The sequence below is a fragment of the Chiloscyllium punctatum genome, chromosome 11 (genome assembly GCF_047496795.1).
Source record: "Chiloscyllium punctatum isolate Juve2018m chromosome 11, sChiPun1.3, whole genome shotgun sequence".
Taxonomy (NCBI): domain Eukaryota; kingdom Metazoa; phylum Chordata; class Chondrichthyes; order Orectolobiformes; family Hemiscylliidae; genus Chiloscyllium; species Chiloscyllium punctatum.
In genome coordinates, this window is record NC_092749.1 from 25151545 (window position 1) to 25165450 (window position 13906).

The window sequence follows — 13906 nt, forward strand, 5'->3', positions numbered from 1 at the left end:
TCATGCTAAATTGGCCATAGTCTCCTGGGATGTGCATTCTAGGTGGATTAGCTGTGAGGAATGCAGGGTTATGGGGAAGGTGGGGAGGGGAGATTGGGTCTAGGTGGGCTGCTCCTCGGAGGGTCAGTGGGCCGAATGGCCTGCTGCCACACTGTCATAATTCTGCGAATGAATAAAATACAGATCCAGCACGTGTCTCTTTGGGTTAACCATATACCAGCACCCTCACAGCACCAAGATTTGGTCCTAATATACTCTAATCAAGAGTAAACAAATAATATCATCTGCATCAAGGTCACGCCTCCACAAACTGCATGTCATTGGAACGCTCTGCAGGAAATATGAACCTCAATCTAATCTCCACAACCTGGACTGAGCACAAAATGCACTGGTGGGATTTACATGCTCTTACAGATGCGCTTTCAACAGGGATTGGGGGGAGAGACACCTAAAATCATGCAGATGCCCAGCTCGAAACCTTCCCATCCATCCCTGAGCTCACGGTCATAACTGGGTGGGGAGGTGAGCGTTAAGGTTCAAAATCAGCAACTCAATCATCACAGGTACATTAAATTCTACCCAAGGGCTTGTCACAAAGAACTTGGGGCAATGGAGCAATGGATCATGTTGTGACCCTGTCAGCACCTAGTGCCCCCCATTGAAGCAAACATCTGACGGAATTCCAAGTGAACCTCACTTGAATTGCATTCTTACAGATTTGCATTCCAAACCTTATCCTCAACCATCTTCACAGCACACTGAGAAAAGTTCTTAGCTCTGCTTTCAGGTCCAGCATTACAACCATCAAACTAACTTGATTCCCCGTAAGACTAATTTGATACTTTACACATTGTTTACTGAGCAGAACTTTCCATAGAGAAGAATACAAAAAAAAAATTAAAGTCACTGGTGGTGCCAAGCAAAAGTCAATCCTGACACAAAAGAATTAAACCCAATCATTTTTGTTCCTTTTTTTTCAGAGCCAACTCAAAGATTGATTCAAAACTGTGCAAGGAACGAGTTCCATGTGGAGGTGTGTGGGTTCATCCACTTTGGATTTGAAAGTGCCAAGCCTGAATATCTCCAGGGATTTGTTTGTCCGTGTCCCATTGTCGAGAGAGTTGAGATGGGGGATTATGGGGAACAGAGAGGGAAGTGGGATTGAGACTGTAGTGAGAACAGCCATGATCTTACTGAATGGCACAGCAGGCTTGAAAGGCCAAATGGTCTACTCCTGTTCCTAAGCTGTATATATCTTGGTGCATAGGTGAACAAAAAGCAAAATGGTGGTCGTGTTGCAGTTTATCCCAATGGGTTTGCAATGCCAAGTTGAGGAAGTCTTACTTCTGCTGACCAAATTCTTAGTCAGGCCCGAACTGGAGAGAAGAAATACGCATAAAAAGCTGCCGACGCTGGAAATCTAAAACAAAACACACAGGTAGCTGGAGAAACTCAGCAGGTCTGGCAGCATCTGTGGAGAGAAACCCTTGTTCTAGCGACCTTTGTTCAAATTTTGCGTACTGCAGCTCGGGAAAGGTATATTGATCTTGGAAGAGGCAGCATGGATTCACCAGCTGTAAGAGTTAGATGGTGAGAAAAGGTCACATCAAATTTAGAAGTTTGCTGGGCCAATGACAATTTTCAAAACTGAAGTTGAGAGAATTTTGTAAAGGGAGGGCTTTGAAAGAGAAGAAATATGGGATGATGCAATGAATTCGGGTCTTTCTCTGAAATGATCTAATAAAGGGACAGGACACGCTAGATGGGTTGAATGGCCCACCATATTCCCACCTGAGGATGATGTGGATGCTAAATAGGACCGGCGTATGACAATGGGAGGGCCACTGGGTCCTTAAGAGGCTGTGTGTTAGTCCAGCTCACAGATACAACAATCTGTCCACCTTGAACAACATGATCAAACTACAAAGCATTGCTGTCTTTGTACACTCATGTGGGATATTGATTTTTTTTTAAATTTCACACACCTACAGTTTCCCATGCGTTGAGCATAAACTTAGTCAGACCATGTGAGGGAGTCCACCAGGCTGGCAGAGGTGGAAACATCATGAGAGGGAAGGGAAGACGGGAAACGGAACCCCTCGCTGTTTTTGCACACTTCCTGGCAGTGTATGCCAATGCCCAGGAAGTGGCTGTCTCCCTGTCCCCTCACTCAGGTTCTGTAACACCGTGCAATGGGTGGGAAAATGTGAGGAAGTTTATCATATAGATGGGAATGAAGATACTACTGATAGAAACTGCTGAGCCCAAAAGGTCACACTGCTGCTTAGTCCATTGAAATCCACTCCAGTGTTTATTTTCTTTAAAGATTAATACCGCTCAGGAGACCGTATATTTGTAAAACCAGCAACATTCAGCAGGAGATTGCAAGGATTTAGAATTACAGCTTTAAGTCCCACTATTCTGAGTTTACCAACTGAGCAATAAATAAGCTATTCTGAGCACTTTGTTGATGGGTGAGAAATCCTTAGCAGTTTATCTTACATCACTTCTGAAATGATTTGGAGATGCCGGTATTGGACTGGGGTGTACAAAGTTAAAAATCACACAACACCATGCTATAAATTCTGTGTTAGGATTGAACCCTCCACTATCACCTGATGAAGGAGTGTCGCTCCGAAAGCTAGTGTGCTTCCAATTAAACCTGTTGGACTATAACCTGGTGTGGTGTGATTTTTAACTTCGCTTCTGAAATGTGCATGTTACATGCCACAAAGAGAGCAATAGAGTTTGGTTTCACTTTAGGTAGACAACCTATCTAAAGTTGGGGGTGGGTGGTAGAAGTTAGTTCAGAAGATGTACAGAGAGGAAAATTAAAATACAAGTACCCCAATGAACTAAGGTGTCAGAGCTGGAGTGAGCCATTGAGCCCATCAAATCTGCTCTACCATTCAATGACATCATGGCTAATCTGCATTTCCCCCCATAACCCTCAATTCTCTTACTGATTAAAACTCTGTCTCCCTCAAGTCTTAAAGATATTTAATGAGTCAGCCTGTACAGCCCTCAGAATTCCACAGATTCACTACGCTCTGAGAGAAGAGATTCCTCTTCATCCCTGTCATAAATGGACAACTCCTTATTCTGAGAGTATTCCTTCTGGTCTGAGACTCTCCCACAAGGGGGATAACCTACCTTAAAGGACAAGCTCTTTAAGAATGGTATATGTTTTAATAGGTTTCAATAAATTTAATTTGTTTCAATGCTATCAATAAAGGAGCAAAGATTCACAAATTAAAGGATGGAAGCAGCAGCTACTATGATACTAATATTAAGCTTGCACCTAATCATACATTAATGCTAATAATTTTAATTTAAAGCAATAAAATAATTACAACTAACTATAGCACCTGACATAAATCTTTGCTGCACGCAGCTCCGTCTTTCAAATTATGACAAACATTTCTACGTTGCTCTCATTTCCCTAAATAAATGCTTTTCTCCACCCAGAAATGGCGATGTTTAATGCAGAGATTTACAACAAGTAGAGCAGCTGTGTAAAATGTCTCTCCTCCTCTGTGAGCGTCTTCAGTTGGTTTGCAGACTTCCAGCAGGTGACTTTGTCTTTTCTGTTTGTCCTATCGAGCCACATCCCTTGCCTCAGATCAGCCTCTTCACAGATCATGAGTTCCACTCTCAGTGTCCGCTGTGCCAGGCTGGGCGTAAAGTACAAGTTTCTACGGTGGAAGCTCCATGCTGTAAATGTGATTGATGACGTGTGTGCCAATCCATCATACTGACTAAAGGAACGAGGTGTTGTGGTTTGTGCACTGACACACAGACTGGGGAGTGATGGACAGCCTGTTAGACTATGTTTCAGAATGAAATTGGAGCACTGGGATTTCTCACTTGAGATATACACAGCCTGACAGAACGAAGAACACTGGCCAGTGAAAGCAATTTTTCAAAAAAAAAACTAGTCTGCAAAACAGGCCAAATGTCTACAGAGCTTTTTTGCTTAAGGAGGTATTTTATCAAACTCCAAGCAGAGAGTGTGCGTATCCAGCACCAGACAGTATTTCCGGCAGCAGATACTCTAGTCAACCAGTTCCCCATTCCAGATTCGGAATTTTATCCTTATAGGTTTACGCTTTCACTTCTTTTGTTTTTTTTACAAATAAACTCTGCTTTCACGTTTGATTAATTCTGCTTCATAAATGTCAGGAAATAAATTCCATTTGACGAGCTATGGCTGCAGCTGCAGCAAAATACAAATTATTGCCGACTTTAGGTTTAATAAGCAGGTTCATTTTCTCCTTAAGTATTCAATTACTGTGGTTTTAAGATGGCTTATTAGATTGCAGCACTTCCAACAAGTGTTTCCAATCTCCCTCGCCAAGTCCAATATCTCTCTTCAAAATCTTCTCCTTTTCGCATTTTTTTTCAGCTTCAAGTCTCCTAGAAACCAAGGATTGGATCTCAAACCCTGGATGGCAGGAGGCAAGCTGCTTGGAAGAGGGAGCTACAAAGGGCTCTCTATCAGACAGGGCAATCTGTCATAATAATGCTTATCCAATGCTCCCCATTGGGCTTGTGGGTTTTGGATGAGGATGGGATCAGTCTCGGTAGTGACACCTTTCACCAATCAGATAATGCCTAATCACTGGGACAACTGAGAGGAGGCCAGTGGTATTATGACTGAACTGTTAATCCAGAGATCAGGGTTTGAAACTCGCCATAGCAGATGATGGAAGACTAATTCAATAAAAATCTGGAATTATGGACTATGACTCTGTTGGCGGAAAATCCCATCTGGTCCCTGAGGAAAGAAAACTGTCGTCCTTACTTGGTCTGGCCCACATGTGACTCCAGACCCAGAGTAATGTGGTTGACTCTTATCTACCCTCTCGGCAATTAGGGAGGTTCCCAGAGACAACTACATCCCATGAATAATTTTAAAAACTCAGGCACAAAGAGTAAATAGCAGGGTCAAAAGCATGCAAGAAAATCAGATTCCACTAGGAGAAAGTTTTTTTTTAAAAAGTGCTACTTTAGTGATAACCATTGATTGAAAAGGAAATCTAATGGTCTGGCTTCCATACGACTCCAGAACCACAGACGTGAGCAATAAGTGTTGGCCCAGTCAGCGACACCCACAGGCCATGAACAAAATACATGCATCTGGCTCTTTGGCCTCCCTGGACATGGCTTCCAAAATAAAGGAAGACCCCAGTGAAGTGGGTCACAGTTAACGGAAGCCCCATTTAGGAAAACTGCAGCTGGATTCCACCCAAGTGTATGATACCCCACAGACATTGAGCAAACAGATAAGGGGGAGAAGCTAGATCAACACATGATTGGGAATAGAAGGATAAATGAATGGGTTCTTGTGTGAAATAAGTTGAGAGGAGATTTGTGTGTAATATAATTTCTGGTAGGTCCTTATGGACTGTTGACTGTAAATTGAAGGTGAAAGCGGAATACCGCAGATTATAAGTGGAATTATTTGCTAATTGCAGTTTAGTATTAAACTCATAAGAATGGATTCAGTGTTTTCAGTACAAACTGATAGACCCTGTTTGCAGCTATCTGTGATTTGTACAGAATGCACAAGAGTGCTTTATTTCCCTTAATATTTCAAGGTATTTAGTATTTACATTGGTGAAAGTTAATTTCAGTCTTTGTGATTTGCAGTATTAGCTGCAGCCATGTATGAAAGCTTTAGTGTATATGTGGACATGCTCTCTCCCATCTCAAGGAAGCACTACGGATTAAAATGACTGAGAAAAGTGCAAGCCTAGTACCTTCTCTCAGACTTTGATGCTGCTGTTCTCTGTGCTCCAGTCTTGTGGTCACACATAACCACACACTATCCATCCATTTTTTAGCTATTGGGCTTCACTGTTATCCCTGGAATGTGCTCCGATCCTGCTGCAGGTTGTCTGAACAGAGTCCGTGGTTCAGCCTTTGAAGCATTACTTGGCAAAGAACAGGAACTCACCCACACAGCCTTGCCCCTCCAGCAGATCCTGGAAGCCCTGGTCACAGAGACAGCGGAAGGACCCAGCTGTGTTTTCACAAAATCCATGAGTGCCGCACACCGTGCTGTTTGCACATTCATCGACATCTGCAAATAAGATGTTACAACGATCAGCCTGACTCCAGGAAACATATTAAAAAATTAATAAACCTTACTGTGAAGGACAGGATCTACTCAGAGTAAACTGCCCGGGAGGGAGGCAGATTTCACAATCAGCTGGTCGAATTGACTGTCATGTGAAGGCCTCAGAGCAAAAGTCTGACCTGAAATTAAACTCGTAATGTTAACATAACTCCAGGTATTTCAAACTAACACTGAATGTGATGGACTCTGGTTTCTGCAAGTATTATTACATAGTAAGAGTGTACCTGATCAACTATCCAACCTGCTCTGTTTAAATGGAGAAGACAATGGGAGCTATGGGGCCACAAAGGAAAATGAGTTGGCTCAGGGAGAACCTGACTGATATTTAATGAATAATTCAGCGCATTTGAAAATGTAATTTTATCTATTCCCTTTTATTTCAAAAGTGCCTGCGGGAAGGATTAGGGTTTATAAAACGAATAACTAATAAAGCTCCATCAATATAAAATGTTGAGAAATCTCTCAGGGGCATGGCAGAAATGTTTTGTCAAGTGGTTAGGAGGTATAAGGAAGCCCCTTTTTTAGTAAACCCGAGACTTTCTCTTTCTGAGGTGCCACATGGCAATGAGGAATGAGGTCAAGTAAAGTGTACCCGAGTGGTCCACAGTCAGACTGCTCTCCACCACGCCACACCATTCGATAATATCCCGAAACATTCACTAGAAGAGCAGCCCATTGTCTATCCTTCCTGCTGCAGGGGTTGCTCTCACCAAAGGGGGGGCACTTCTTTACTGCACCACTGGTTAATAATCAAAGAAAGGAATGCGGAAAATTTAACATGAATGTCCCAAATGAGAGCTCCATTCACAGTAACCCAGAAACTGTGCTTGCTCTTAAAAAGCAAACATGTTCTGGTCAACAATATCTGCCATTGGCTATGGATGACCACCATTTGTTAGCTAAACCAAACTCAACAAAGCTCCTATTCAAGCTTGTTCTGGCCTGCACACTTGTTCCAGTTTTCGACCATTGCTCTGTTTCAGACAGTGTTGTACTTCAGGGCATTTTCTGTCCTAAGGTACTCAATGCAATGCAAGCTGGAGTTAAAGCTTTTCATGAATAATTCTGCCACAAAGGCTTATTGGAGAACGGCAAGGTTGTACAATATGTTGGAGTTTGACCCGTACTACTCCACATTTATGATTGCCCTACAGTCAGCTGTGTAACCACAAGCAGGCACAAAGGTGAAGCTAAGCATCTTGACGAAAGAAGACAGAGTCCTTTCAGTGCAAGGGGTTACCTTTAGCCACAGGGCAGTTGTGTACCTGAGCAGCTCATCGGAGAACACTGCATCATCAAGACAAAGAGTCGGGGGGAGGGAAAGCATCAAAGTGGCTGACAAAGAGGATTGTCTGGAAAATATAACGATGGGAGATTGTGCAATCTTAAACATAAAACGCACGAGGGGATCTGGCTCATTTCAGCAGTGAAACGGTGTCACGTTGCAATGGCACTTTCACTGACATGAATTATAACTCTCAGTGAGGCGTTCACACATCATCTTTCTTCTTTGCTGTGAAGTGGCTCCAGCATCTCAGTGAGACTAAAAGTGGAGACGTAAACAGGGTCAAGGGGGATCAAATTGATCTCCAGATGCAGCCCAAATGCATCTGCTGGCCCCTGACCCCTGACCTGCTGGTTGCGAGGCAGCAGAGTCTGCTCGGGGGGGAAGGGGCACGACGTGGGAATTCACAAGAGTGAACCAAAATGGGACAGCAAGAGGGAGCCCGGGGAGGCAGAGTGAGCCTGGCAGCATAAACATCACTATCCCACAGCACATGGCTGAACAAGAGCAAGGAATGTGAGTGGGGTGGGGGGATAGAAAAACAGATGAATGATCTTTAGGTGTCAGCTGAGGGGCACATATTAGCCAGGACATCCCCGGCCTGAAGCACAAAGTCTAGGCTGCTGCTTCTGTGCAGACAAGAGGAGGGGAGTTCTTGATTGTAGCTGTGTAAACATTTATTCATCAATTAGCCCCTCAAACAGAAGTATCTGGTTGAGCTTTACGTGCATGTAACCGACTCCACGTTCCAACAGTGATTCCACTCCCAAGGGTCTTAACTGGCTGTGAACCACACTGGGAGAAAGTGAGGACTGCAGATGCTGGAGATCAGAGTTAAAAAGTGTGGCGCTGGAAAAGCACAGCAGGTCAGGCAGCATCCGAGAAGCAAAAGAATCGACGTTCACAGCATGAACTCTTCATCAGGAATATGCTCAAAACATCGACTCTCCTACTCCTCGGATGCTGCCTGACCGGCTGTGCTTTTCCAGCACCACACTCTCAACTGTGAACCATGCTGGAATGGCTTGGGGTGGTGGGGGGGGCACTACCCAAATGCAAACCTTTCTTTTCCTTCACGACATGGTCTATTTCAGGAGCCAACAAGAGAGGGATTTCAGATAATGCACTCCACTGTGTGGTGTGGGGTTAAGCATTGAAGGTGCAGTGTGGGACTCCAGTAGTCAGGCTATGAGACCCTGAAGAGCCCACTAACATTGTCCATGAGGACCACAATTGATGGCGCAGTGGGAAATGACCCACTGGCCTTGGTGGTAAGGCAGCAGTGCCCTCCACTCGTTCCAATTGAATAATTCCCCTCTTTCATTGTGTCTCCAAACTAGCCTCAGGAGGGATAACCTTCCAAATCCTCCACTGAGTTCAGAGAATAGAACAGTACTGTGCGATGGGTGTTTCATTTGGTCCCAAGAACAGCTTCTTATCTCATATTCTCTGAGGCCACTATTATGTCCTATCTCAGCTCATGTGCTGCTGAGGACCTCGCCCAGACCTTCATTACCTCAGACTTATCCATTCCATGCACACCCAGCTGAGCTCCCACATTCCCCTCATTGTAAACTTGAGGTCATCTCAAATTATGCTACCTGCTTCTTAAAATCACAGCCAGTCCTGTGTCAACACCCCCACATACCGTGCTCACTAACCTACACTGGTTCCTAGTCAAGCAACGTTATGATTTTAAAAATGTCATCCATTTGTCTGAATCTCCCACAGCCTCATCCCATTCCACCTTCATAATTTCCACAATCCTCCCAAATATCTACACTCTCTAATTCTGGCTGTTTTGCTTCCCAGACTCAACATGGTGACTGTGCCTTCAGTTACCAGGGCTCTGAGCGATGGTATTTATTCCCTTAACTCCTCCACCTCACCTTTCTTCTTTAAAACAGCCCTTAAAACCCACCTCTTTGACCAACTGCCTCGATATCCCATGTGAGTTGAAGTCTTATTTTGTTTCACAATGTCCCTGTGATTAAAGACATTAAGTAAATAATTTGCCATTGGTGTTAAACAGGCAGTTTTGCAAATTGCTAATCCATCATCTAGGAAGGGTACGGGGAAACAAAGAAATTAGATGCAGAAATAGGACATTTGTCCCCAAGAGCCTGTTCCACCATTTAACATAGAGTCATAGAGTCACACAGCGTGGAAACTAACCCTTTGGTCCAGCCGGTCCATACTGACCATAATCCCAAACTAAACTAGTGCCAGCTGCCTCACTTGGTCCGTATCCCTCCAAACACTTCTTATTCACATGCTTATCAAAATGTTGTAACTGTACCCGCACCTAGCACTTTCTCAGGAAGTTCATTCCACACACATTCCACACAAATGGATGACATTTTTAAAATCATAACGTTGCATTCTCTGTGTAAAAGATTTGCCCCATATGTCTTTTTTAAGTCAAGAAATCCCCACCCTTGGGAGAAGATACCTGCCATTCACCGTATCTACACCCCTCATGATCTTATAAACAAACCTCTGTAGAGTCAGCCTTCAACTTCCTACGCTCTGGTGAGAAAAGTCCCTGCCTAACCAGTCTCCCCTTAAATCTCAAACCTTCCATTACCAGTAACATCCTGGTAAATCTCTTCTGAACCCTCTCCGGCTTAATAATATCCTTCATATGGTCATGGCTGAGCCTCTATCTCAAGGGAATGGGGGAATAACCCAGCACACTTTAACATCACCGTTGCTTACGAAAAACAAATCAAAAAAAGGACTTTATATGCAAGAAAGCAGGAAGACTTTTGTCTGCGGTAGATATAACAATTTACGTCTTCCAGACAGTAATTGAGACTGATCAAAATCCCGTATGCTCTGAGGTTGTAGATTATTGATCAGGTAAATAACCACCAAGGGATTCCCTACCCACACTCATTGTCCCATTTCTCAAATGTTAACAGACCACACACTATATGTAACCATTATGGGCTTGAAATTCCTTCCTTGACAGTTTTAGGTAAAAAAGAAGGCAGTGAGACTGTACTGCAGCCAACTAAAATGATCAAAGGAACCATTCCACCACTTGCTTTTACTTCTAAGAAGAGGAAAGTTCCCAGGATAGGGAGAAGGAGCTCATTATCACGTCAAAACTGACGGGACCTTTTCTATTCATGCAAGCCTCAGGAAAGTAGATGCAGCAAATTTGATCCTGAGCCCAAATTCACATCTTTTCTACATTAGTCCAAATTGGCCCAATTTGACCACTTCCTAAGGAATTAGTAACATATTTCAGCTGCAGCTAGAACAGGTCTGCAGTCCTGTTCAGGATTGAACCAGGATCAAAGAGGAAATCAGAAATGTTAACTACAGAATCAGAAGTTCCCAAGGGGCATGACGAGGAGCAGATCTCCTGAATTTGTAGGCACATGGAGTCACAGAGTCAGAGGTTTTCAGCAAGGCCTTTCAGCCCATCAAGTCTGTGCCAGCTTTAATTTTCCTGAACTGTTCCATGGTCCCTAGTTGAACACTGGCTGACCACTTTCCATTGACTCTTTATTATCGTCTTGATCTAGGATTGGAGTCTTCCTATAGCACTCCTCTCTCTTGTGACATTGTAAAGTCCTGGCTCAGACAGATTGTGAACAGGGAGTGTATGGCTCACTGGTGATGTCACACATATACAACAAGGTTGATCATCATCCTGAGGACAACAGTGAATCAGCAACCCATTTTATACCCAGTCCAATATTCCATTAAACTTAACCATTTAACCCAACATGCTCTCCCTGTGATTGCTGACATTTAATGCACTATTATGGGTTGCAGAATGGATAAGGGAAATGGGAAAAGGATCAAGGATGAGAGGGCACACGTTTGTGATAATTGGCAAAAGAAGCAATAATAGCATCAGGAAGAATGTTTCTACACTGGGACATGGCACGCGATGCTCAGGAATCTGATAAAGCTATCGAGGAGTTACAAACTGAATTAGATTGTTAACTTAAGAGGAAAAATATTCAGAAGTTAAAGGGAGAAGGCTGGGAGTGTGGAATGACACTAGGCACATTACTAATTGGGGGAGAGAAAGGTACAGAGAGAGAGAGAGAGAAAGAGTGAGAGAAGGTATGATCAACCCACAGGCCTCCTCAAATATTATAACAATTGTGTGATCATGAGAATCCCAGAGTCCCTGCTATGCTGATTCCAGTGCCCATTACTTGACCTTGCTCAGTCAAAGGGATTAAATCTTCTTTAGTCAGGTGCTGCCTAAGAACCACAAATTAGCTCTTTAGTCCCAAGAGATTATTGAAACTCAGCCTGCAGTCCCTGGAATGGAGAAGCCAAATGGGGTGATTTGATGGAGGTTTTTATGGTTTGGCTCAGGTTGAGTACTGTTGGAGGGACATCCAGGAGAAGCAGATCAAACCTGAAAAGCAGAGCCAGGTCACCCACAAGTGACATTCCAAAATATTTCTGTGCTCAAAAGGTAGCAGAAATGTAGAACTCTTTGACATAAAACATGACAAGGAACTCACTCAATCAATTATTTCACATAGAGTCATAGAGTTGCGCAGCACAGAAACAGAGCCTTCGGTCCAACCCGTCCATACTGACCAGATATCCAAAATTAACCTCATCCCATTTGCCAGCACTTGGCCTTTACTTGTTTCACCAGTTAGCTATAAAAAACATTTTAGATTTGGATCCGATGGGCTGATATCAGATTGGAAAGTCCATTGGGTAGAATATTGATTTTACACCCCATTTGATTTTACTCTTCACTTACACGCCTCTCAAAATTATTTATCACTTAAAACCCACCCAATATCACTTCTCCTTTACACCTCGCGCACAGTTACTCTTCATTCAGCGCCCACAAACACAAACGTTGCTTCCCAGCCACTGACGCAAGCTGTTTGACTGTTTGAGTGCGAACAAAATTGTTCCCCTATCTTGCTGCTGTATTTGACACTGAGAAAAGTTTTTGACTAGATAGTCACTCTGTTACCAAGACTGCCTCCTACTGTCTCTGTCTCCACTCATCTTTTGCTGAGACTCTGAGATGAATTATCTGAGTGAGATTTGTGTGAACTAAAGCTGGAAGGAGGTATTTAAGAGGGCACCGGATTATTATTTGGATTAAAAAAAACCTCCTGCCCTAGGGTATGGGCAAAAAGCAGGAGATTGATACTAGCTGGTGCAGGCACAACAGGCTAAATGGCCTCCGTGTGCAATTCTCTGTTAAATATTTATGGAGTTAAGGCAGATGGGAGCAGCACACAGGTTGGCCATGCTCTGACTGAACAGCAGAACAGACTCAAGAGCGTGAATGGCCTCCTGCTGTTCCTAGCTTTGCACAGATGAGCTCAGTGTGGTCTGATCTGACCAGATGGTTTCCTTACGCAAAATTTAATCTCAAAGAGTGGACTCTCACCAGTTCCACTAATATATATCTACTGTAACAATGCAGTGGGAGCTGAAAGTGGTATGGAAAGCCTGAGGTGAAAGGAGGAGGCAGCTGCAGTGGACAGAGAGGGAGAAGGTGGGACTCGAAGAAACTAAATGAAGAAAGGAATGAAGTTGACAGGGTGGGTGGGAGGAGGGGCACTGCCACAAAACTGCTGTGGGTTTTTACTGACGGGTATCTGGATTGGCATAGCCACAAATGCCACACCTGAAGTTGAAGACAAGATTTAAAACTCTTAATTAAGGCAATTTACGCTGCTTTTATGCTGCTGTTTGTTTAGGTTGGGTGCCAAGAGACCTCTGTTCATGAGCCAGCTCCTAATATTGACATTAGTGCATGTTATTCCCATAGCTCTGGGATTGTGCCGAAGGGATAAGGCAGCTGGCTTTAGCTGCAGGAGTGCAGGCAATTGTCTCACAGAGAGCCCCCACTTCCCACCTAATCACAATCACTGGAAAACGAAGCCCTCGTCAGCCCAACGAAGGCACTGGCATTCTGCCAGTCTTGAGGAAGGTCTGTTCCCCAGCTTTTCTCTACAATTTCAGAAATACCAGGCTGGGGAAGCAAGGCTTACTGCTCATTCTCAAGGACGGAGGGGGAAGTCTGACCTTTCTGCTAATCTTGACAGGAATACTTCTGGATTCAAACGGCCTCAGTTCCATCTACTAATAATTGCCTTTTTCTGCTGACTGAGTGTCAAAGCACAAGTCAACAGCCCTGTAATGTCCTTCTCAGCTCTAGGCAGAAGAACTCAATGGCTTTGAAACTCCATTTCAGTGTCAGTTTAGGGAACATCCAGGTGACCACGAGGAGGGCCAGGAAAAAGAGCACTTTGTAGTTCAGGAGTCCATTATCATGAGCATTGCTTTCAGTAAAGCACAAGAAAGAGATTTCAGACTCCTTTCACAAAGTACCTGTTCCAACCTGAACTTTATAACTTCAATTTCCACCTCCCACTGAACGGCAATGACTATGGCATTCTGGATTAGTGGTGCTGGAAGAGCACAGCAGTCCAGGCAGCATCCAAGTAGCTTCAAAATCGACGTTT

At 43.8% G+C, this 13906-nt stretch overlaps 1 protein-coding gene across 5 annotated transcripts in view; it reads right to left on the minus strand.

The window, feature by feature from the left end:
• ltbp1 (latent transforming growth factor beta binding protein 1) overlaps positions 1-13906 on the minus strand; it is a 349362-nt gene that overhangs the window by 65442 nt on the left and 270014 nt on the right. For all 5 annotated transcript variants that reach the window (XM_072580504.1, XM_072580506.1, XM_072580508.1 and 2 more), the window contains one exon: positions 5960-6085. In XM_072580504.1, the coding sequence (XP_072436605.1) occupies positions 5960-6085 (126 nt within the window). The remainder of the gene's footprint in view (positions 1-5959; positions 6086-13906) is intronic.